This window comes from Lycorma delicatula, chromosome 8 (genome assembly GCF_047948215.1).
Source record: "Lycorma delicatula isolate Av1 chromosome 8, ASM4794821v1, whole genome shotgun sequence".
Taxonomy (NCBI): Eukaryota; Metazoa; Arthropoda; class Insecta; order Hemiptera; family Fulgoridae; genus Lycorma; species Lycorma delicatula.
In genome coordinates this window covers 98,216,259-98,242,389 of record NC_134462.1, presented here as the reverse complement: position 1 = coordinate 98,242,389, position 26,131 = coordinate 98,216,259, and the positions used below count along the sequence as shown (strand labels likewise).

Sequence of the window (26,131 nt, the reverse complement as noted above, 5' to 3'; positions counted from 1 at the left end):
TGAATCTGAACACCTTCCTATATTTCTTTGTCACTTTTGTTTTCTGTAAACGTGATAATCATTCTTTTTTCTTCCACAGTTGTTATGTTCATTTGCTGAAAAGAATTTCTTTGTAAGCTATACCTTGACTTAGTTCTCTTTTTTCTTATAATCTTCATCAAATTCTGTTCTTTTAACCTTCACAATGCTTCCTTAATTTTTTATTTTATTGTCCGTTTCACTCTGTTTATTTTGTTTATTTGTATTTTGAAACTAGCAGCAAACTTCTCTTCCTTTTTGCTGGTCATTTGTGATTCAGATAATTTACTTCACACAGAGCATTGACAGATCTCTTCTTCAGTTATATTATGATCCTTTTTTCTTTTAGCAAACCTTCACTCATTTCAAAATTCTTTTCTCACTTCACTTTATTTTAACCGTAGTATAATATTAAATACTTATTTACATATAAAACACCACCAAGCCTTGATACAGTAAATCCCTTGTTATTTTCACACTTACTATTCATGGTTTGAATTATTTTCTTCCAAATGCAAAAATAAAATGCAAGCAGTTGAAATAATGTTTATATACCACTCCATGGCCACTGGCAGTGTTTCTGTCTTTCAACCAAAAGTTCCAGGTTAAAATCTCAGTCAGACATGGTGCTTTTCACGTGCTATAAAAATCCATCATAAAATAGTAACTGTTATTGGGTGTCAGTCTGTTACTGAATGTGAAAAAAAGTAAAACATTTTTTCTGTATTTAGATCATTACAACAATAGTTTAGTAATTAATAACTGAATATTATTAATCACAGGTTTGTTTATGTTTTAAGTGTTAATTGTAGTAGAAGATTATAATTTACTGTTTAGAGAAAGTTTATTGCTTACAGTTAATTAACTGTTGTACAATTTGTGTCTGTTGTACACAAAATGAAGGATTTCAGAATATTAAATTGTCCAGTCGGGTGTAACACCTTGAATGTCAAGAGTAGTATAGCGTTAACAAATAAAGGTAATGTGAAATTTCATTATGAACAATAAGTAGGAGGATGTTAATGTCCGGGATGTGAATAACAAACGTGAAGCTAATTTTGCGATAAATTCATTACACAGATTGTCTGTAGCTAGGGCAGTTGCCTGATGATGTTTCAGAGTTAGATCTGTTGTTGGTCCTGGGAAAGACAATTTGTATTACTAATCAAATTCATCCCCTTTATGTCTCCTTACCTTTTTCTCTGGTTCTTCCTAAGTTATTTAGCCTGGTACTGAAAAATATCAGTGGTATTTTTTTTGACAAATTATAAATTGTAATCTTACTACATGCACATGTACGGGCAGTTTGAACTAGTCAGATTTTCTTGTAACTTGCACTTCCTTTTTATCTTCTACTTTTCTTATGATGCAACCATCATCACGGTTACCTGTGGATAGGTGTAATAAAAATGTCTTGGTTGCTATTTCAGTCTTAACAGATCTACAGGTCTACACTATAATAGAGCTGCTACATTATTATGTTGTACTAGGTAGTGACTACCTTGAACTATCCATGGGTTCGGTTTTCTGTCTGGGGATCGTATAAAAAGTCAAACTAATGGAAAAGTAACGTCAAACTAATGGCACCTATTAGAATCGGAAACTAGCTTCTTTTTTTGTTGTAGAAGTGGGGAATCTATTTTACAGATGCCAAAGCAGTGTCAGGGTCACTAACAGGTCCCACTAGGTTTTAAGAACAGCATATGTATACCTGCGCACTACTGACTAAACCTCCACCCTCCTTCCACAGCCTTTCTCTACTATTAGCGTAGTCAAGTTTGCCGGTATTCTGCATTGGCTATACTAGTGTTGCCATAGCCAGTCCTCATTGAATACTGCATGTCATCCGCAGCTTTCATCCAGCAATGTCACGAAGTCCCTTTGTTATGTCCTCTCCTTGGATGTCGCTCTCGAGATCTCTGATTCTCATTGCGATAGTTCTGGATTTAGCTGTCACCATTCCCTGCTTTATCTTGCAGGTGATTGCCTTTTTGAACTCTCCTGCCTTCTTCTTTTCCTCTCTCACCTTCATCTCCATATGGGCCCCTTTTTGTCTTATGAAGAGTATTTCTGTTACTGGAGGGATTGCAACCTCAGCCCTTATCTTTAACAGATTCGTGTAAGAATTGTTAGATTTCAGCACAATCGTTTTTGTTTTTCGTATAGGTGTGGCCTGTGTTTCTTCCTTCTGAGCAAAAGGAAGTCTACCTCCTGGGGTGACTATATGGTATTTTGTCCCAGTTTCCTTCCCTTACATGCTAGTATCTTCCTGGTATAGATGGCTGTCACATTCTCATATACCTCTGGTCTGTATATTTTCTAGGTTTCCTCCTTTAATCTTTATGATCTTGTTAAAGTTATTTACTAATGCTTGTGCAAAATCTTTTCTTTCCTCAGAATCCATGTATGTCATGTGGAATTTGCTCTTGACTGGGGCCTCTGTTCCCCTCTCCAATGAGTCTGGCTTCTAAGGAGGCTTTTAAAACATTTCCATCCTTTATCCCACAGGTGTTGAGCAGCCATCCTACTTGTGGGTGCCTTATGCAAGTCTCTCGAGGTGCTTTCCTCCACCATCTCTTTCATATCTATGATCGCAGTAGTATCAATACTCCATCTCTTTTGTCATGGAGGTCTATGTTGGTATTGCGATATGCATCTTTTGGCTATTCTCTTGTGATGAATTCTGTCATTTTCTCATTGGTAATTCCATTTTCGAGTCCATCCTGAATAGGGCAGCCTGTGACAACCACGGTTTGTGTTGCCACATCTGATGTGCTCCTCTTCTTTATTTTAGGTGTGTTTCCATCAATCATCCTCCTTAGCTACTTACTGTTGGTAGTAATTCCTCATCGATTTCCTTTATGGTGCATTTCACTTTTTTATCTACACTCTTTTAAAGTGCTGTAGCCAGCCGCTCTAGTTTTGCAATTATTTCTTTTATCTCCGTCATTGCAACCTTTCCTTCAGTGGTTGTGTGCATCATTATGGGCCTTTCCGTCTTTGTTTTACTTCCAGTGCTATTCCTTGGGGGCTGCCCATCAGGCTGTGTGCCATTTTCATCGCACTAGTGTTGGTCGTTGCTGTAGGAGTCACGACCTCTCCATGTCGCTCATATGCCTTCTCTAACATTTTCAAAACATTTTTGATTGTGTGAGGGTGTAATATAACAAAAAATATTTTTGTCGGTAGTGGGTGGTCAGGGGATGTCGAGCAAAAATTAAATTTTCATGGTGGGGTGGGGGAGTTGCCTGCGAAAAATTGGGGGAGTGGTAAATGTCACCTGCAAAAAATTAGGTGGTGAGGTGTACTTTTGTTCTGGCCTGGAACTCTGAGAGTTTTGGGTCTGGGGGCCCTGGGGCTGGGATATAGGGAAACTGTTGTTTCCCTGTATAAATCGTAGGACTTAGGAAATTTTCCAAATCCTAGAGACATTGTTTGAATTGCCCACTGGATTCAAGTGAGATTCAAACTATACTATGAGCAGCGTGTGTGTATTGAGCAGCAGCTACACACATGTCCAGCACGTGAGTAACTATTGAACTATTGTTCCGTAACTTCCCGTTTTAAAAGCACGTGGCAATTTTAGGTTAACCATGTGCTTTAGATTTTCTTATAATACTTAATGTATTCACTTAAACACTATTAACACCAGTCTAATAGACTGTATAAACTATTTAATTATAGTCACCTTAACCTATGCTGCCACATGGTCCGAGTATAAAATCTTTAAACTTTAATAATTCCAGAACCAATAAACCGATTTTTTGTATTATGCCTTAAATTAAACGTCTTGATGCGCACTATCACTTAAACACATATTTAATACATTTAACCACCTTTATACCACTTAAACGCTGCCACTTTGGAGAGCACTACAAACACATCCGAGTAGTATGGAAATCCTGACTCTACTCAAAATTAGGAACTAGCAAGGGTCTTATGCTGCTAAAATATAAATTTAAATTCATTTGTGTTAAGAAATGTAACCTGTGGTTGGTTAAAAAAAAATGGTCTGTTATTTGATAAATAAACCATGTTTATTCTCTGTCTTGGCGGTTTCACTTTTTATATATAAAATATAATGTAGTATAAAAATTAATGAATTTAGCTATGCGTAAAACCTTAATCATACATTCTTATTTTAAATTGCAGAATGTGTTTTCTGAGATATATTCTTCCTCACTTCTTTTATAAAAAATTAAAAATTTTAAAGTTGCAGTAGTTTGTACATAAAAGTTTAAAATTAAATTGAATTATTAGCATTTTTTATGAACAGTGCAGCTAGCATTATAAGTATATTTTCCTTCTCTATTTGTGAATTCATTAAAGAATGTTTATTTTTAAATTTATAACCATTATATTGTTATGATTCAATAGTATTATTGCTTGCTTCTAAAATTTTGATATTCCTTTCTATTTTTCATAAATAAATAATCATAATGTATTAGGTTTTCTTTTATGAAGTGCTTGAATAACTACATTAAATGGTCTTAAAAAATTTACTAAGTAAAATGGTTATATATTGAATCATGGAACCTTAAGATTGTAATAACTTTTATAAAAAATTGATGATAAAGTTGCCTCCAAAACCTAATAATGGTATCATAATAAAATATTCTTGTATTATTGAATGAACTGATTTGAATTAATGAAAGAACTTACAGATTAATAAACAACACTTGATTACATGAAGATAACTTGATTTTTAATTAAAATTTGTTTCTATCAATGAAAAATAACAATATAGTTTATATTTAGAAATTAGAAACAATTTTATCTGAATATGAAAGTGTGTCTTCACGGAGGAATGATTGGTTATTATTATTTTTTTTAACAAAAAAATATTGATTAAAAATTATGCCATCTCTGAATCTGTAAGTATGTGTAATTACTGTATTTGGTAATTAAATCACTTATCTACCCTTTTAATATGGGCAATTTCTCTTTTTTTCCTGTTTAGCCTCCGGTAAGTACCGTTTAGATAATTCTTCAGAGGATGAATGACGATGATATGTATGAGTGTAAATGAAGTGTAGTCTTGTACATTCTCAGTTCGACCATTCGTGAGATGTATGGTTAATTGAAACCCAACCACCAAAGAACACCGGTATCCACGATCTAGTATTCAAATCCGTGTAAAAATAACTGGCTTTACTAGGACTTGAACGCTGTAACTCTCGACTTTCCAAATCAGCTGATTTGGGAAGACGCGTTAACCACTAGACCAACCCGATGGGTTTTAATATGGGCAATCTAAACAGTTCCGACCTAACTCATGCTGCATCAACTGTAGGCTACTTCCTAGTTTTAACATTATTTTATATCCACAGTATTTGGTTTTTTCATCTGAAAAAAAAAAATGGTTTTCATTTACAAATTCCTGTTCTACTTGTACAGCTTATGTGTCCTCACATTCTATGGATGTGAAGTAGCTTTGTTGTTTGTAAGACTGTAAATGGATTTGCTTTTGCTGGCTTAGTCGATGTTAGAATTGGCCAGCAGTATAGATAGTATTTTTATTGTACATTATGATGTGATTAACAGTTTGTGAATTCATGCTTATCAAAGAAAATGATGCCATACAGATCTCCAACCTCAGTGTAAGTCTCCTGTAATTAAATCATAGGAAAGGCTTTTATTTCTTTTAATATCTTTATTGAGTTTAGAAAATTAATACAAATCTTTCTTAGATTGTTTTCATGTGATCATTACTTGAAATGGAAGTGTAATGTTAACAATTTTTTATTTCGCTGCTTAGAAGCTGGATCATGCTGATGCTCTTGTGATATATATGTGTGTGTGAATATTATGATGTTTCTGGATAAGTTTGGGTATGTTTAAGAATATCTTGCAAAGTTTTTTTTTTTTTGACTGTAAATGTTTAATTACACTGGGGAACAAAAAAGAATTTTTTTTGTCTGGAAGAAAAATATGTGACTCTGTTAGTATTTTTTCTCCTGAATTCAAATATGATATCGGTTTTTCCCCATCATGCAAGGTTTCTGAGAGACAGGCATTAATAATTTCAAACGTTTTAATACTTTATGCATCCTTAACTACACAGTATTCAAACATTTGACTCGCCTAGAAAGTAAGAAATGATGATTTTGTGCTATATTTCGCCTGTGGAGCATCCCTCTTGATCTAATAATAATCGGCCAGCATATTAGGATTCCATTTGCCTTGATACCTCTTTTCCATAGCTGAAATCTCCTGATGAAAGTGTTCCCTGTGCGCATCGTTCACTGCGCCAAGATTTTCCAGGAAGAAATTTAGGTACGAGTGACAAGAAATCTAGGTGAGAGTAACATTTTTGAATGCTTGCCAAGCTGCTTTCTCCAGTAGATTCAATAGTTCCTCAAAATTTTCATCATGCATTAGTGATCATATTAGTGGACCCACAAATATGATGTTGTTCACAAATATGATTCATGAAAAAGTGATGTCTTCGGTCGCTTGCATATATAACAAAAATGGGATGTTTGATAAGTATTGTTCAGATAATCGGGGTCTGTGATATAATTTTTATCTTCTTGTATAAAGTAAACAGATATACCATAAAAAAATATTTGTTGAAAATATTGAAACCTTTTAATTCAAATTTAAGCATATTATCATACTTAAATAAATAAATCTATGGAAAAGTACTTAGCGTTATTATTTTGCTTTATTTGTTTAGCATTTTAAATAAGCTCTTTTTTCCTTTGCTAATATATAGTAACACTTAAGATGCCGCTCTCATACCTAGTTTGGCATCAGTGTTATAGTAGCACTTGAAGCCTATTTTTAAATAGCAGATGACATTTGTTATTTGTTTTGTATCGGGCATAATCCTAAGAAGTTCCTTTACTACTCCCAGTCATTTGGTAACTGGTATTTTATGTTTGTAGTTCAGCAGTTTTACATTATGTAGTTTATATTACATTATATTTTTTCCACTTTCAAATTTTTATTGTTTATTATTTTTTTTAATGTTTATTAAGTAAAATAAACAATTTTCATTAATAGTTATAATTTATTTTGATATTTATTCTTTTTTTCATAGAATCAAAAATTTAGGTATTGATGGAATGTTTGTGTTATGTAAAGTGCAATTTCTGTACTAGTTGTAGGCAATTTGACATGAGTCACATTTGTTCCCAAAAATTTAATCATTCCCAAAAATTACATGTTCCATGCCAGGTTTACTAGACAAGTAAGGAGTAAAACTCTTTCTTGTTATCTGCTTCATTGCTTCTTTTTTTTTTTTTGTCTTCAGTCATTTGACTGGTTTGATGCAGCTCTCCAAGATTCCCTATCTAGTGCTAGTCGTTTCATTTCAGTATACCCTCTACATCCTACATCCCTAACAATTTGTTTTACATATTCCAAACGTGGCCTGCCTACACAATTTTTCCCTTCTACCTGTCCTTCTAATATTAAAGCGACTATTCCAGGATGCCTTAGTATGTGGCCTATAAGTCTGTCTCTTCTTTTAGCTATATTTTTCCAAATGCTTCTTTCTTCATCTATTTTCCGCAGCACCTTTTCATTTATCATCCACCCATCTGATTTTTAATATTCTCCTACAGCACCACATTTCAAAAGCTTCTATTCTTTTCTTCTCAGATACTCCGATCGTCCAAGTTTCACTTCCATATAAAGCGACACTCCAAACATACACTTTCAAAAATCTTTTCCTGACATTTAAATTAATTTTTGATGTAAACAAATTATATTTCTTACTGAAGGCTCGTTTCGCTTGTGCTATTCGGCATTTTATATCGCTCCTGCTTCGTCCATCTTTAGTAATTCTACTTCCCAAATAACAAAATTCTTCTACCTCCATAATCTTTTCTCCTCCTATTTTCACATTCAGTGGTCCATCTTTGTTATTTCTACTACATTTCATTACTTTTGTTTTGTTCTTGTTTATTTTCATGCGATAGTTCTTGCGTAGGACTTCATCTATGCCGTTCATTGTTTCTTCTAAATCCTTTTTACTTTCGGCTAGAATTACTATATCATCAGCAAATCGTAGCATCTTTATCTTTTCACCTTGTACTGTTACTCCGAATCTAAATTGTTCTTTAACATCATTAACTGCTAATTCCATGTAAAGATTAAAAAGTAACGGAGATAGGGAACATCCTTGTCAGACTCCCTTTCTTATTACGGCTTCTTTCTTATGATCTTCAATTGTTACTGTTGCTGTTTGGTTCCTGTACATGTTAGCAATTGTTCTTCTATCTCTGTATTTGAACCCTAATTTTTTTAAAATTCTGAACATTTTATTCCAGTCTACGTTATCGAATGCCTTTTCTAGGTCTATAAACGCCAAGTATGTTGGTTTGTTTTTCTTTAATCTTCCTTCTACTATTAATCTGAGGCCTAAAATTGCTTCCCTTGTCCCTATACTTTTCCTGAAACCAAATTGCTCTTCTCCTAACACTTCCTCCACTCTCCTCTCAATTCTTCTGTATAGAATTGTAGTTAAGATTTTTGATGCATGACTAGTTAAACTAATTGTTATGTATTCTTCACATTTATCTGCCCCTGCTTTCTTTGGTATCATTACTGTAACACTTTTTTTGAAGTCTGATGGAAATTCCCCTTTTTCATAAATATTACACACCAGTTTGTATAATCTATCAATCGCTTCTTCACCTGCACTGCGCAGTAATTCTACAGGTATTCCGTCTATTCCAGGAGCCTTTCTGCCATTTAAATCTTTTAATGCTCTCTTAAATTCAGATCTCAGTATTGTTTCTCCCATTTCATCCTCCTCAACTTCCTCTTCTTCCTCTATAACACCATTTTCTAATTCATTTCCTCCGTATAACTTCAATATATTCCACCCATCTATCGACTTTACCTTTCGTACTATATATTGGTGTACCATCTTTGTTTAACACATTATTAGATTTTAATTTATGTACCCCAAAATTTTCCTTAACTTTCCTGTAAAAATTAATCTTTCGCTTGGTTAAAGCGGTTGAGAAAAGCATGTGCAGATGTCATTCTGTGATGTCTTTGTGAGCACTTGTCAATATTTTTGGCACTCATCGTGCACACATTTTACGATAGCCCAGAGTGTCAGTCACAGTTCTTAACAATGTTGTCTTTAAAACTTCTTTGTGAAGATTTGAATGGCCTACCTTAAACTCATGACACTATTGCCTCACTTTTCTTATGTTTCATACAATTGATGGTGAATTTCAGCAGCATTATATCTTCTTGCATTTAGAAATCTAATTGCTGATCAAACTTCACAACTGGTGGGATTTGTTGTTATTACACTTTTAATACATTATCTTGTAAAGACAAACAAACAAACAACTGATGGCAATGTGGCAGTTACTTGCCCAACAGACCTCTTAAAGCTACTGTGCATGTGCTAACCAATCGTTGTTGCCAATCATTATTTATAACTCATTGATCCTTACTTTTGAACTGAACCTCATATATGCAATATTGCCTCATATGTGCAATATTGATTTATTTAATAATTACTAGTATATTTAATTTGCAACAATTTACTTATCTTATTTTTGGTAGTGTGTTATAAATTATTATCTCTGATGAGTATGGATTAATATTTACTATGGAAGTTCACTTACATAAAGTAAAATATAAATATAACAACATTAAAATCCTACAGATAGGACTACAAAGTCAATTTTCTGCTTCATAAGCTTTATGAAATATCTGCCTCATGATGTGTAGGTTATGTATTGATGAATAACTATTAAATATTTTGAACCTGCCATTCTTTAATAAATCTATTACAAATTTTGTGTAAAAAAAGATAGAAGTTTTAATTTCAGATAATTAGTGTATTGTAATAAATAAGTATTTATGTTTTTTTTTAAATAATTGAAAAATAAACAGCATACAGATTCAATAATAATATCTTTCTTGGTTGTTTGTAGTAAATTCATGGAAAATCCAAATTTTGGTTATCTTCTTATAGTAGAATCATATAGCATCCAAAGTTTTAAATATATAATACTTTTATAGTTATAGTTTGATCAGAATTTTTAATCTCTAGTCATGGTGTATTTTGTAATTAAAAAAAAGCACTGTAAGTTTCATTAAATTTTTCTATTTTATGTATGTATGTATGTAGTAATTTTAACATTTTGCATTCTTTTTGTACATTATGTAAAGTTTTTATTAGTTACTTTATGTTTGTATTAGTGTTTATTAATGACATGCGCTTGACTAATTTCTCCTTTCAGTTACTGTGTATTTCAGTGTAATTAATTTTTTAAATGTCATTTAACCTCTTTACACCTAGGTACAGAATTTGAAGTATTTATAAATTAAAATTTTTATTCCCTTAAGTAGGCTATATTTATTCCTTAATATTATTTAATGGTAAAATGCATCTTGAAATATGTGCTTCATTGCATAAAGTTAACTAATCAAAGTATCTCTTAAGATATCATTGTATTAAAAAAAAATACATATATATATATAAATTAAAAAATGATTAATGCTTATCTAATGATGAATGCTTACAAAATGGTAATGCTTTCACTGGCCTATGAGGAGTTTTTTAACTCTGATGATTCAGTATGTATATGTGTATTGTGGCCAGCATTATATGAAAAAAAAGAAGATCTTTGTGTTTGTTCCATTTCATTGTTTGTCTTTTTTTCTTTTCTTTTTTTAAACGTGTCTTTATTTGGAGTTGACTATGAAGCATGTATACATCAAAAAGTATTTTAACATTAAAGAATTTGCCAAGGAATATATATATATATATAAAGAGACAGAGAGCGAGAGTGAGAGAGAAAGAGGGGAGCTAGCTTATGTGAGCAAAAAATTGAGATTATAAATATTCATTAGTATTTTAGAATTCAGTTTCTGATGGCTTTAGAAGTTTTAGTTTTCATTTTAATATATTCTGTTTATTATTCTTGCATTATATCCTTTTTTGATATTTAATTTTAATATTTACTTAGCCCATTTATTTTCCTTGATATTTTCTCTTTATATTTGACCTGTTATACTTTAAAAGGTAGTCATTGTGTCCTAAATTATTAATCTGAAACATTTTCATTGAATTGTTCAAGTTAATTGTTTGTTATTTTGTGATGATGATGATAATAACATTGTATGTTCATATAGTTTTCCATATACAATTTCTTTGGAAAATTTTCTCATAATTTTAATTTTTAAAAAAGTATTTTGTAGCATAGTAAAGTAAGTTTGACTGCTGATATATAATCTGTTCTTTGTCCCTGCCAATTCATTGACAAAATATGCCTTGAAAAGTGGTATTTTTTGAAGAAACAGTAAAACCATTATGTAGCTGTATTCAGAATGAATTAAAACCATTGTAATGCTTCATTATAGCTTTAGTTAAAGTTGCAAATGTAATTTTACCTGGGTAAATGCTTTAAATGTGTTTGCAAATGTAAATGTTTCATTGACACTGGTGTAGTGTGAGGTGTAGTCAGAAGTGACAGGGTTTATTATTTTTTAATTTTTGATGCAGACAAATTTCCCTGATAAAAATATTATTTTGTAAATACTTTTTATAATTTAATTAGAAAAACTCAAAAGTCTATTATAACTCATTTGTTTCTCATTCATACCGTTGTTATTTATTACTTTTAGTTAAGTAGGGGTTAATATGTTTTCTCTGGTTAATGCGTGACAGTATTATAATAAAAGGTAAATATTGATATTCATTTCTTTTCAGTTGGTATTTAACTTTACATTAATTCACCTAGTTAATGATTGAATTCTGTATTATCTGTACGACTTGATTTAAAAAGAGCTTGAAAAATGAAAACATGTAATTCGTTATCATTTTTAATGATGGTTAGCTACCAAGTTTATAGCTGGTATTTTTTGCTTGTATAATGAGGTATTGTTGTCATTTATGTGTCCTATGGAGAAACTTTCAGGATGTGTTCTACTGGTGAAAATATGAAAAAAAATTGTGTAAATGTAGGTCTGGCAATCCTTTGTTTTCGAGTTATGGCTAGGAAAAGATTTTGTCCCGATTTCAGTTCTAATAAAAAGAAGCTGTATTGTAATTTTTGGGACTCAAAGTAAGGGGTAAAGTTGGTGGTTTCTTATATAATTTGAGCTGGGAAATGGAATAAAAAAGATCCCAGAATTGTAATTCCAATACTTTTTAAGATATCTGATGAAAAACAATTATTTTTTTTTAGGTTTGTAGTACAACAGCTTTGTTAAATGACTAAAAAATGTGGAAGATTTGGTAACAAAACCTGTAGAGGATTTAATTCTAAGAAGAAAATAATATAAATACAGCCAATAAAAAGTAAATAAAAACATTTAAAAATCTGTTTTTTATTGAAGCAAAATTAACATAAAATTGTATAATTCTTTCTACATTATTCTTAATATAGCAAAACAAAAAAAAAAAAATACATGAAATGATAAATGGTAACAGAATAACAAACCTCAGTTATAGTAATTGTTCAAAATTTCCTCCTGCACAATGTGCATAGCACTATGTTCAACAAAATATTTCCGGTGGCTTTCTGTATCATCTCAGGATCGTTTCGTATAAATTCAGTAGCGTTTCATATTTTAATGAGTAACTCTTCTTTAGTATTAATTTTTTAAAAATTAGCATTCAAGTGATTTCTAAAGAAAAATGCAGTGTTCCATTATTGTGCTGGAAAATATGTGCCGGCAGAAAGGATAAAGATTTTCTTTCTGTAGGATACACTACACTTTGTTTTTTGACAAACCAGTGCAACATGAAATTCGCTTTGTAGTAGTGCCTGGGCTACACTGAATATGCTGAATCACGCAATGTTCATCATTAACACGATGATTTACTTGGTGTTCAACAGAAAATAAACACGTTGGAAATGACCCTTTCGTTTATAAATCTTGATATACTGAAGAAAAAGGTTTCGTATTTGGAATCCACCTTCTAGGAAATCTCTCCTGATATTCATGAAGAGCAGCCTCAAAATTTCCATTATTAAATCTATAAACAAAAATTATATTGGTTCAAAAATCAACCAGTTCTTAGAATTGCCATTCTATACAATAGAAATTTTTTAAATATTTTTAAAGTAACATACATTCAATTTAGTTTTTAACATGATTATTTCATTTTACCTGTGTATATTATTGAATATACACAGCTAAAATATTGTTTTATAAATTTTATATTTCTTTTAAATTATTTTCAGTAATTAGAGTTTTTGTTTTTAAAAAGAATGTTTATTAGGTACAGAAAGAATAATAGGATTTTCTCTCTATTTTTTGTCTGTTTTGCTTCAATAAAAAACTGATATAAAAAGTTCTTATTTACTCTTTATTGGCTGTATTTACATAAATTTTCTCAGAATTAAATTGTCTACAAGTTTTGTTACTAAATGTTCACATTTATTAGTTATTTAACAAAGCTGTTGTACTACAAACCTAAAAAAAAAAAAACATCTTTTTGACACCAAATTTTATGTTTTACGTGAGATACCTTAAAAAATACCAGAGTTACAGTTCTGGAACCTTTTTATCCCATTTCACAGCTCAAATTACATAAGAAACCACCAATTTTACTCCTTAATTTTGGTCCCAAAAATTACAATAGGGCTTCTTTTTATTAGAAGAGTTGAAATTTGGGCAAAATATTTTGCTAGTCGTAACTCAAAAACAAAACGTTTCCAGACCTTTGTTTATATGTACTTTTTTCATTATTTTTACCTGTAGAACATGTCTGAAAGTTTCTCTGTTTTTTTTCATGGGTCACCTACCTGTATTGCTATTTAAGAACTTTAGTTTTCCGTACTTCAGTTATATAATAGTTGCATTTCAACTCATTTATTTTTAACATTTAAACATTTTTTTGAAGCGATTAAATGTGTCATTACTGAATTTATTTGTTTATTTGTTGTTTTTATTTTTTAATGGCATGGCATGATATGTGTGACCTGGTTATATGTGTACTTATTAATTGTACGTATGTTTGCTTCTTTCATAGATCATCGCATATGCATTATGCGTTAATTTATTTATGGCTTGTGTGTATAGCATGCTATTATATATTAATTGATAACACCACAGGTTCTATAGGAGGTACCTTGAGTTACGTGCCAAGATTAATGCGGGAAATTCATGTCCCGCTCTACATTCTGCATCTCAACTACCTACTCGATCTGCATCGCTCAAAGAAAAACATCATACAAGGTATACTTATTAGTCTGTTATATCGTGTGAGTAGTATTAATTTTTATTGTTTAATTAGTCATACTTATTTAGGATGGAGTAGTATATTTTATGGTCATGATTTCCCCTCTAATTTTTTAGCATTCATATTCATCACATTTCAAGTTATTATATACTTCTAGTTACTTATTTCATTTCATTTTCCATTTTGAATTTCTAAGAATCATCTTTACTTACCATAATTATTTTGTTCTGCTTTTATTTACTAGCTTGTAGCCACAGCTGTGTTTTATAATCTATTCATTTTGACCAAAATCTGTTGTAAAAGAAAATATTAGAAATGTAAATGTTGAATGAAATGTGTAATTATTTTTTGATTGCTCAGATAATTTGACGTGGTAACCCGGCTGGTATGGTATAAAAGTAACTTTAAGTATGACATAATCTTATTTTAAGTTAGTTTTTAAAAACGTTTCAGTTTTCATGAGCCTGATCAATCGACTGTAAAGCTGATTGACCTGATAAGAAATGAATAATGAAATCTAGATTTAATAATCATATATTCCTTCAGTGGAATTTGGTGCTTAGCTATAACAATTATTTGGCTCTTTTAAGCTGAAGCAGAAATACCATATTTTTTAGTTAATTTTTTATGCAAGTTATCTTTTTAATAATTTTGTATATTTAATTTGAACAAAAATTAAATCAGATATACAGGTGTCATTTTGGTCTTTTTTAATAAACAAATAAATTTAGAACATTTAATAATACTTAATAAACTTAATGATTTTCATGAAGATATATCTCATGCAGTTGAAATTGAACAAAGTAAATTTATAAACTTCCTTGATATAAATATAAAAAAAATAGAAAATGGTATAAAATTAAAGTTAGGAATTTTTCGAAAACCGGCATTATCTGTAACAACTATTAACAACATTACATCCATTCCATCAAAAAATTGCTGTTTTTACTATATAGCATGATTATCAGAGCATTAAAATATCTAAATGATAATACAATATTAAAAAACAAATTAATTTAATTAAATCTATAGATGTTGATCATGTATGTAACATAAAAACTATTTGATAAACAGATTATTGTGTAAATTTAACAATAAAACAAATTCTACTCTTGCAAATTATAATAACAAAACTTTTGTACCCTTTGTAAACTTAACCTATGCTCACTAGACGAGGTTAGCGAGCGAAGTGAGTGTAGGTTAAGTTTGGTTAGATTATATTTATATAATTATTTCAATATAGCGTATCAGTGGCACCTTCTAAGAACTAACTATAGAGTTAGATCACCTACTACATTAATACCCAAAAATCTAATTATGCAGACCATATAAAAAATAATAAGCATAAATTCATTATTTTACAAGACATGAAAATATTAGGAATAAGTACTAATAAACTTAAAATGAATCTTGGAAATATCAATTTAATGAAAAGTGATAATATAAATGAATAATTAAATTTTAAAGATAATGAAATGAATGGTTTAAACAAATTATTAAATTTATTTAGTATAAAAATTATCTAATAGTAATAACAGTATAAAATTATCAATTTTTCATGTTTCGTAATTTAAAATTACCATTTTCTTATTACCTAGAACGTGAAACATACTTGTATTCTACTTTAATTTTAACATAAAATTTTTTTTATTTTAAATGTCTAATGAAGTGATCACGACAAAAGCACTCATATAAAAATCAAAATAATAAAATTAGTAAGTGCTACAATTTTTTTATTGATAATAAAAAATATATTTATATTTAAACATGTATACATATTTTTTTGTGTCTAAGTAAAAAGGGAAGAAGAATATTTATCCCTTGGAATTATTAATGTTTGATTGGGAAGACCAGTGTTCAAGGTAATTGTGTGAAATGATATATTATTATTCCAAAAGCATTCTAAGCCATGTAGAATAGCACTAAGTAAAGAAGTTCAGTAGTGATAAAAAAAGTGGCAAAACATTCTTACTTTTATGTATTTAAAAAAACTCTTAGTATTTATTTATTAATATTGGTTTCCAAACTTTTATGGGATTTTTCAATTACACTATGTATAAATTATTGAAATTTTTTATTTTAAGTAGAAATTAATGACATCTTTTTTTATGTCACTATACAGGTGTCTGATGATAAAAGTTTGTAATAATACTATACTTATGGTTTAAAAATGTTGCCATGCCTCAGTTATATTAGTAAATTTAAAACTACATTTGCTCTTATGTAGAGTTTTGTATCTTACTTGCCATCTCCTGAGATGCATGACCTAGTTGTCATACATTTAAAAAAAATTTCAAGTATTTTAAGTTTTCTAAGATAGTTAACTGAAGATTTCTTTATTGTGACTGAAATTTTAATAAGCCGTTTTTGTTTAAATACTTTTGTGCATGAGGTGTTTTACAATTGTTCTTTTTGTGTGTAAATTTGTGTTTTTTCTCTGAAGTGTAATTTGTGGTGTTAAAAACTTCCAGTGAATTTGAAGTGTGTGGATTAATTCAACATATTTTAAAGTAAATCTGTTGTTAAATTTTAGTCAAGGTACTTTGATAAATTTTTTCTTTTCAATTTTTGTATATAGCGGAGTAGTATTTTTCTGATAGGCTATAATTTTTATTTTTGCTAACAAATTCTTTTTTTAAAACCTTCTGTGTAAAGTGCTGATATTTTTTCTGGATACTTTTTATAACAGTTGTTTTTTATTTTTTTATTTCCAAGACTGTTGTGTTATAGAATACTCATCCTAATAGGGAAAAGTATTGCAACAGATTAAAATGTTGGATACCCAGTTTTTTCATTGTAATATTTCAGTTCTTTGATTCCAAAAATCTAGGACAAACTATTAATGTATCTATGTGTATTTTTATCTGTTTTGCTTGATATGTCTGCTATTGGTGAATGCATAATCAGAGTTTTGGTACGGTAATTTTTGTATAAAGTAAAATGATCCAATTAAATTTTAACGAAAATCAGACAAGGCAGAAATAATTTTACAATTCTTTTATAAATATAATTTTTTTAATATATTTCTCCCTTTCCTTTTTTCCAAACAGTTATCTCCATTACTCTTAAACGGAATGTTACAATTTTGAAAATGCGAGGAGAAAAGTTGAGGTTAAATAAATGTGTATGTGTGTGTATATAGCGGTAAATGAAATATAAATGGGATTTTTGTTCCTGAGCATCAATGGATGGTAGGACTGGGCTTGCGCTTCTAGTATGCTTGGGGTGGGGGTCATTATGAGTGGGGAGAGCTAGCCATTCCACACTCCTATCCAATTAATCAGTAATGCTTAAGTTGTTGGAGCAACAGGTGCCTTCACTGCACAACGCATAATTATAAAATTTCTTGCTTGTGCAGTAGTTCAAGCAACGGAAATTTTCTGGTGATTGACTGCAGAGTTCGGGGACAAAATATTCTCAAGGACTTGTGTGTTTGCTTGGCATAAAAAGTTCAAGGAAGGACAAGAACAAGTGGAAAATCAATAACACGATCACCGTTCTCGGACCAGCATTACAGACGAAAACATTCGCACAGTTCAAGACATTCTTGAAGATGATCGACGGGTATGAGTATCTGAAATTGTAGAATAGGTTGGAATAAGTTATGGGAGCTGTCAAGCGATCATCACAAACGACCTACAGTTCTGTACAGTGTGTGCCAGATGGGTCCCTCACCTTTTGACTGCAGATCATAAGTTGAGACATTTGGAGGTCTGTCAGAGGCTTAGGGCAAGGTTTGCGAAAGAAGGTAATGCATTTTTGAGTCAGATCGTCACCTACAACGAAACATGGGTCCACCACTACACTCCCCAGTCGAAACAAGCCAGTATGGAGTGGTGGTGGAAAGGGATGGGAGGTCCAGTGAAAGCCAAGACTCGACTGTCAGCTGGCAAGGTTCTTCCAACCGTTTTTTTGACCAGTGAGGCATTTTTCTCACTGATTTTTTGCACGAGTGATGCACAATCAATGCTGCTTACTACTGCGAGCTGCTGAATGAGGTGAGGGCTTATATTGCCGCAAAAGATGAGACCAGTTCGAGCGGCAATCATCCTCCATAACAATGCCAGGCCCCATACTGCAGCTCTAATGGCCTCAAAACTAGAAGAAATGCACTGACTCAACTTGATCATCCTTCCTACAGCCCGGACCTATCGTCTTGTAATTTTCATTTGTTTGGGCCGTTTAAAGAAGCTCTATGAGGGCAATGATTTGAAGATGACGAGGGCATGGAGGGATTCAAGCGCAATATGCTCCTAACACAATCAGCTTCATTCTATGATTCTATGATAGAAAACCTTCCTTCTTGCTGGGAAAAATTTATTTCTAAAGCAGGAAACTATGTAGGAAATTATATTTGCCTTTTATTTTTCAGTAAATAAATTTAAAAAAAAAAAATCCTGTTTATATTTGATTTCGTCTTGTGACGAAATGTTGTGTGTGCACGCGCACGTGTGTAGTCTTTAACAATCTTTTTTGTTTTTGTTTTAATTACTCTTGTCACTGAGTGTTTAAATGATATATTAAAAAATTGGTTAACATCATCATCAATCAGTATTGTTAAAATTGAACGATATTATTCTATATGATGAGTATTGGTTTCTTGATTGTTGATTGTATACAATTTGAAATTTTATTTTAAAACTTATATGCCATATAATTATGCATTTAAAGTATATATTTATATAAAATTTTAACAAAACTTTAAATTTAAATGTGTATATTTTCTGTATTTTTTGTTAACTTATTTTATTTAAGACACTATTCTATGAAGGGTATTCCAAAATTGACTTTCAGTTAGCTGTTATCTGAAATGTATTAAAATTATATTAATATATTATTGGCTGAAATAAAACTAACTAGTTGCTGTATCAGCAAAGTACCTACGCAGCACCCATTGGTAATCTATAATTTTATTGGACACATCCGTCTGCTGACTATTGTGCGCAGTGGTTGTAATATAGTAGTTGATCAATCGTGTAGCATGTCATTGCATTTCCATCAATATGAGATGCGATGTAATTAGTTGTTTTACAGTTAGGATGCAGAATCATGAAGAACAATTGATAATTATGGTTTTTGTTATGGTGATGATATTATTTGTGACAATTCTGTGAGAAATTGGTAGACATACATCATGGAGGACAGATAGTAATTCTAAATTGTGACCGGTAAACCAGGTCTGAAAGTTGGAACAAATTGTACATGACATAGTGATTTATCTCAAACCTTAATTATTTCTGGCTCTTGTAAAAAAGGTTTCTCAAAATTTGAGGATGCTGTTTTCAGAATCATATCAGACCAGGTGGATTTTCATTAGCTTTATGCAAGTTCAGTACCAGAATGAAAGAAAAATTATTGAATTTGTGGAAATCTAAAATGAAAATGTGGATGAATGACTCTCAGAAAATGAGGATGAACTTGGGTCAGATATATGAATGCTGGGATTAATGAATGGTCCAAAAGTAGTTTTAGAGGTTTTTACCTGAAGATACAATAAGATCCAAGCAAGCTCATCAGATTGGAAAATGGTGGTTACACTTATCAGGATCATAATAAAAGTTACAAGGTGTATTGACAGAGTTCACGAATTCTCACTTTATAATAGTATCAGAAGTTTGTTGGAAAACATTGAGAAGGTCAATAAAAAATAATTGGCGTAGGATACTCACTAAGGTTGTTTTGTATATAAATGTGTGTTTTTATCATTGATAACTCGTTAAGAGCATCAAGGAAAGCAGTTCAAGTGGTAATTCCTACAGCCACATCTATGATAAATCCCCTACAGCGTAGACTGTGTGACAAGTTGTCATCAGTATTTTCACTTGGATAATCTAGTGCCTACGTGATGCTTTTAAACCGATGAAAGCCTAATGGACAGTACTAACATCCGGCTAGGTAACCTGGCAGGAGAGATTTTTTTACCAAGGGCCTCTCAAAGCCGGTATTGTGTTACAATGAAGTGTCTGAATGTCTATCAGTGATAAGAAAAATAAAGTAGATATATTTTACTTGTATATGTAAAATTAATTTTTTTTTTTACACCAGTCAATTGGAACTGCATGTATTTCATTAAATTTGATATTTAGATTTATTTAATTTGAAGTGGAATGACAAACAAGTATGTTAAGTATTAAAAAAATATTGAAAGGGCTAACAATAACCTTCTATAATCCGAGTTATTTCTGTTATTCAATGAATTCATTGATTTCATACGTAAATTTAATGTATAAAAAGTATTCAAAAATAATATCAGATTAGAATATAAATAAGGGTGACAATTGTAAAGTGTTTAAATAACTCTTATCAACAATTTTTTTCTGTAAAATCTTTTTTTAAGAGTTTCGATTTATTTATAGAAATATCTAATTTATATATTAAGGCGTTTAACTTGATTAATTTTTCATAATATCAATCCAAAAAGGTAAGCTTAATGTGCAAATTAATATTTTATATTTAAGTGTATATATATATATATAATTATTTAAGTTCATTCAATGAAAAAAATAGTAGAAGTTTTTCATGATTTCACTACGATAAGTTTCAAATGATACTTAGGTTTTTATTTTTCATTCAGATAATCTAAAATAGGATATTTTAATAAATATATGTGCCAGTATCATACAATTATTAAAATAAGTCTGAAAAGTTTTCATTTTTATATTTAACAAATTGAATGTAGGACTATAGATTTCAAAGTGATTAAATGATAAATTCAGCATCTTAGGTGTGTATGTGCACATGCGCATCACAGAATTGTGGATTTAAGGAATCGTTTTAGTAAAAATTAATTTTTTTAGGGGTTATTGTGAGACTTCAGACAAAGTGTTCAGCAGAGTGAAGTAGAATATTATGTTGGCCCTCCTTGCAGAATGATAATAATGTTGCCAGTAAAGTATGATTAAATATGCTAAATTCTAATTCTTAGAAATGTAGTTCTAATTGTATGCCCTTCCATGAATGTAAAAAAAGATCTCTGCTACTTCAACTCATCTAGATTTTTACTATTATTTAGAATTTTGACTATATACTGTGTATTTTATTTGTGTCTCTTTTTACAATCTTTCTTAAAGTTTTGCCTTAATGGTAAATACTTAACCGATTACACTTACTTCTTTGTCAACAAGTATTGGTTTTTTAAATATCTAAACCAGGAAACTGTACACTAGTTAATTTGTTATTGTTTTTGTTTTGCATGAAATATTTATTTGGTTTTCTCCTACATTTATCAAAATGTTGGACTGTAGCTACTCCTCGTTGCCAAAAAAAAAGATAGTCATCAGCATAAAATTTATATTTAGACAACAGCTATATCGATATAAAAACTATTGTTTGTTTTTAAAAATTTGAACTGACTATGAGGGCAGATAATTGGTGTTATGACACTGATCTTCATGCAGGCCATTATTTAGTGTACTTGATCATAAACAGAATATCACTGTAGTGCATGAGTGTTTGAAGATGGAGCATGTAGCATTAGGTAGGATGTGTGTGTGTGTTGATTTTTTATTTCTTTTTTATTCAAAAAGCACAAAATTTTTGTAGTACTTAAAAAGATTATGGATTAATGAAATCCTATCTACTGTAATAACTACGCATTCATTATCGGTGGAGGTAATCTATGTTTTGTTCCTTTTGCACTTGACTTTCTGAAAAGAAGTAATTCTCTGAATTTTCATTTATAATACAGTTCATGTAAGAGATTATTTTTAAATTGGTGTTGTTTTTTGTTTGTTGAAGGCGAGGTTTGGCATCATCACGTGATGAAGCAAGGTTAGTGAGCCCAACATCAGGTAACCCGCCCCTGCCACCGGGCAGTTGTGTTGCTACCACAACTACAACTACTACCGTAACGACCGTATCTTCTCCTGTAACAACCGGTACGGTCGCCACTACAGTAACTACGACCACACCGCATAACACTACTCAAGTTAGAAGGTATAAAATTACTATTATGATTGAATGTTACTTAGAAAAAAAATTTGATATTCATTCATTTTTAGGTGTAAAACATACATTAGCTTTATATATTTATGTATGTATATTCACAGAAATATTTTCACAGTAATTAACCTTTCTTTTATCATACTTTCATCATTTAAATGTATAGTCATGTTAAAAGTTGTTGAATGAAAAAGTTACTTTATACTTTATGTAAATTGTAGTTATTTTAACTGAATGTATAAAACTTATGCTGAATAATTTGTCAGTTTAAAACACATTTGATGTCTGTTATGTATTTCTAATAAATAAGCATTATTAAATTCCGTTTAAATGAACCAGTAAACTGAATTCAGATGATCAAATACATTAAAAAAAATCATAATTATAAATAAAATTTATCAAACTGCACACTTGTTTTATTAAATTGTTGATACTTTTAACATTTTTCTTCAAAATGGTAATGCTGTATCAAAATATTTTATTATATTAAATAATGTTTATACATTCAGTTATTATAAAATTATTGTATTTGCTCGATATATAAATAACAGTTATTGTGATGGTTTTTAAACTATTGTGTCATGTCATCTTATTGATTTCTGTTTAATATTTAATATAATAAATTTGTTGTAAATGTAATCACTGAAAAGCAAATTAAGAATTATGTTACTTGTCACATATGATTGTAATTCAAATCTTGAATAATTAAGATAAATTATAATAGTGAATTTACTACTTATGTTTTTATTTTCCATCATTTTATTTAGTTATACGACATACTTTCTTTTTCATTTTTTTCTTTAAATATTCGGATTGGTTTATATATGTTTGTATTCCTATCTGTTGTTTTCTTTACAGTTTACATAAATGTACTGAATTAAAATTTTCTTTATTCTTTAATCCATAGTCATCTTGTTTTCTATTATTATTGTTTTTATCAGTTTTTTCTCTTTTATTCTTATTTCTTATTGATATCGAGCAGTTTTTACAAATCGCTTTTGGAAAAATAGTAATATTTAAGTTCTTGTATCTTAATTGTTAAGTTAAGAAATGTGGTTAAGTTCTAAGAAAGATAGTTATAAATATACTGTTAAAGACTACTTCTGCAGATTTTTTTTGTTTAGGGATTTGCGTGACTATTATTTGTACTACACTTTTACTTCAAAAAGTATTGAATTTAAGAAAACAAAAAAAATTGTGGATAAAGATAGTCTTTACAATGATTAACATTTTTGTTACCTACTCCCTTTTGTAATTCGGTGGTTGTTCTTTCTATATATATGTATTTTTGTTTATCTGGTTCACTTTTTTTCCTGTTTGTTTTGTTTAATCTGTTTTGAACAGAAATGAAACATATTTAAAAAGAGTAAAAATGCTTTCTTTATTGTTAAAAATTTGATTTGTTGTATGAAAGATTCGGTCCAAATATTGTGTATTACATGATTATGCTGAAGTGTGAATGACATGCCCTTGTTATGTATACTGAGAACTTCTGTAATACTTCTAGTTTTTATTTTTCACCAGTAGGTAGATAACAATTGGGTTAATAGAAGTTCTAAATTTTTATAACTATCGTGAATTGTAATCCATTGACTGAAAAGGCATTTGTTTTTAAGTGAAATATTAATCATAATGAAAAGTATTTCTATTTATAATACTATGACGTGTATGTGGCTTTTTTTTCATCTAATTTCTATTTGCCTAATACGTTGTGCGAGATCATTTTTATGATTGTTTTTAATTTTATCTCAAAGATTTTTTGTATGTATGATGTCTTCCAAATTTTTGTTTATAGTAAATTTCATGAACCTTAATAACGAATTCAGATTTATCTTATTTACATTTGTAGTGTGATAAATTTACAGAATTGACAAATTATTATTTTACAAAGTTACAAAAAAAAGTTTAAATTTTTTTTATAATTTTTTCTTTTTCGGAAAAATACTGCAGGATCTTTAACAATAATAAGTCGTGTAATTCATTCAGTTGAATTTTTTCATACACCTTACACATTAGTGGGGGGAAATATATACATTTCTGTTGTTCAGTCAGATTTATCTGGTTGTTTAAAGGGACTAATGTTATCTGGGTCAAGTTACTAGTTATTCTTATTTTATAATTTTGATCTGATATTTTGATCCTTTTAAATTAAAATCCATCACAGAATTTTGATTCTATCTTCATACTTTGATTTAATGTAATAACATTTACAAGCTGCTATTTTACTGTTTACGAGACAGTGTGCCGGGTAATCATATTTTTACAAGTTATTGTACATCGACTTGAGTACACAGTAGATCTACTGTACATTGAAGCAACACTGAAACAAATTGTTTTTAAATTTCAGTTCATTCATGTATGCGATAACAATTGTTTTTCATTTATACACACACACACACACACACACACACACGCATGCACGCACACACACATGCACACAACAGGATGTAAACACAGTCGACATAAACTTGCTACAGTCAATATATGAAGGTGCAAAATCTACTATCTGTGTCAACAGACATGAAGTAGAGATAAATGTACAAAAAGGTGTACGACAAGGTGACACTCATATCAGCCATGCTCTTCTCAGCCCTTATCAGGAGTTTTTTCTCAGAAACATTCTAACATGAATGTAATAATATTAATAAGCATCATTAATGTACAAAAATATATACATTCTTGCATGTACAAAGCTGAAATAATGCAACTTAGCTGCTAAATGTATAGAATAAAAAAAATGTTGCAGGAATGTAAGTTGATTTCCTGAAATCTTACAAATTGTCTGCATTCTATTCTCAAAAAAGTAATCTTGTTTATAAAATATAAAATTTGGGATTGCAGAGACACAGAGTTCACCTGTATTTAATTATTTTGTTGCAGCTTATCTTGATTTTTTTCATTTTTACACTTGTTTTTAGCTTTACTGGACTAAATTGTTAATGTATAAAATATTTCACTTCTTACTAACTTATAAAGAAATTCAAAGCATTTTTTCATTTAAAGAGTAAAATGTAAAAATGTTAGCTTATTTAATACTTAATAAACCCCACTTGATAACTGAAAAAAATTGATTTTTTAACATTTTTATTATTTTGTTAAAATAATTCTGAAGATGTTTTGATTTTAAAGTTCATTTACAATTTTACTAATGCTATCTCATTATGATTCTAACAATTCTAAGCCCTAAATCAAAATTATTAGATGACGAATGATGTGGGAAAATCCATTAAAAACATGATCTTCAAAAGATAAATGTATTAAGTATGGAGACTTTGTTTCTGATATTAAAAAAAAAAATTGCTTTATGCATTTTATATTGAAATTTAATTCTTGGGCTGATAATGTATCGTGAAGTTTGTAAAAGATTCATTACTTATGACCTGATTGTAAATTTATTATTACATAAAATAATAAGTGTATTATTGTCTCCTGTTCACAAAACAAAATTATTTGTTAAATTAGTTTGTACAGTAAAAAAGCATAATTTGTAACATTATCTTACTTGGAAGAGTATGCTACTTACAGAAAAAGAATATAAAATTGTATGTAATTAAAGCAGCAATAATAACAATTCTTGCCTTAATATTAGAGCACTACCTTCCTTTCTGTTTATATGCATCAAAAAGGGTTTGTAGATTCTTTTGTCACATACATGTATTTCTGTTTATCAGATGTTTATTTTGATTAGTCTTTATTGGTTTTTGTTGTGTGTATTTAACCATATAATATTTTCCTAAATTGTGCAACAGAAAAAACAAAATGGACATTGAGTGTGTATAATTATTGTAGTTCAGTCAATTGATAAAATTGTTTGACTTTATTGAGTCCGGATCATATATTTCTTTTGTCTATTGATAAAATTGTTTAACTTTACTGAGTCCAGATCATATATTTCCTTTAACTCATGGGATTGAATATACACAAAATTTGTAGATTGTCATCTGACGAACATAATTCATTGGTGTATGATCCTCAGTTACCATGTTAAGAAAACTACTG

At 29.9% G+C, this 26,131-nt stretch overlaps 1 protein-coding gene across 16 annotated transcripts in view; it reads left to right on the top strand.

The window, feature by feature from the left end:
* The window catches only part of Mbs (Myosin binding subunit), a 308,562-nt gene that overhangs the window by 141,875 nt on the left and 140,556 nt on the right, over positions 1–26,131 (top strand). For 15 of the 16 annotated variants that reach the window (XR_012757331.1, XR_012757329.1, XR_012757330.1 and 12 more), the window contains exons 11-12: positions 14,065–14,187; positions 21,929–22,126. Coding sequence is in view for 9 of the 16 variants with exons in the window: in XM_075372614.1 (XP_075228729.1) it covers positions 14,065–14,187; positions 21,929–22,126 (321 nt within the window). In the remaining 7 variants the exon portion in view is untranslated. The remainder of the gene's footprint in view (positions 1–14,064; positions 14,188–21,928; positions 22,127–26,131) is intronic. The other variant, XM_075372615.1, reaches the window with a different exon arrangement.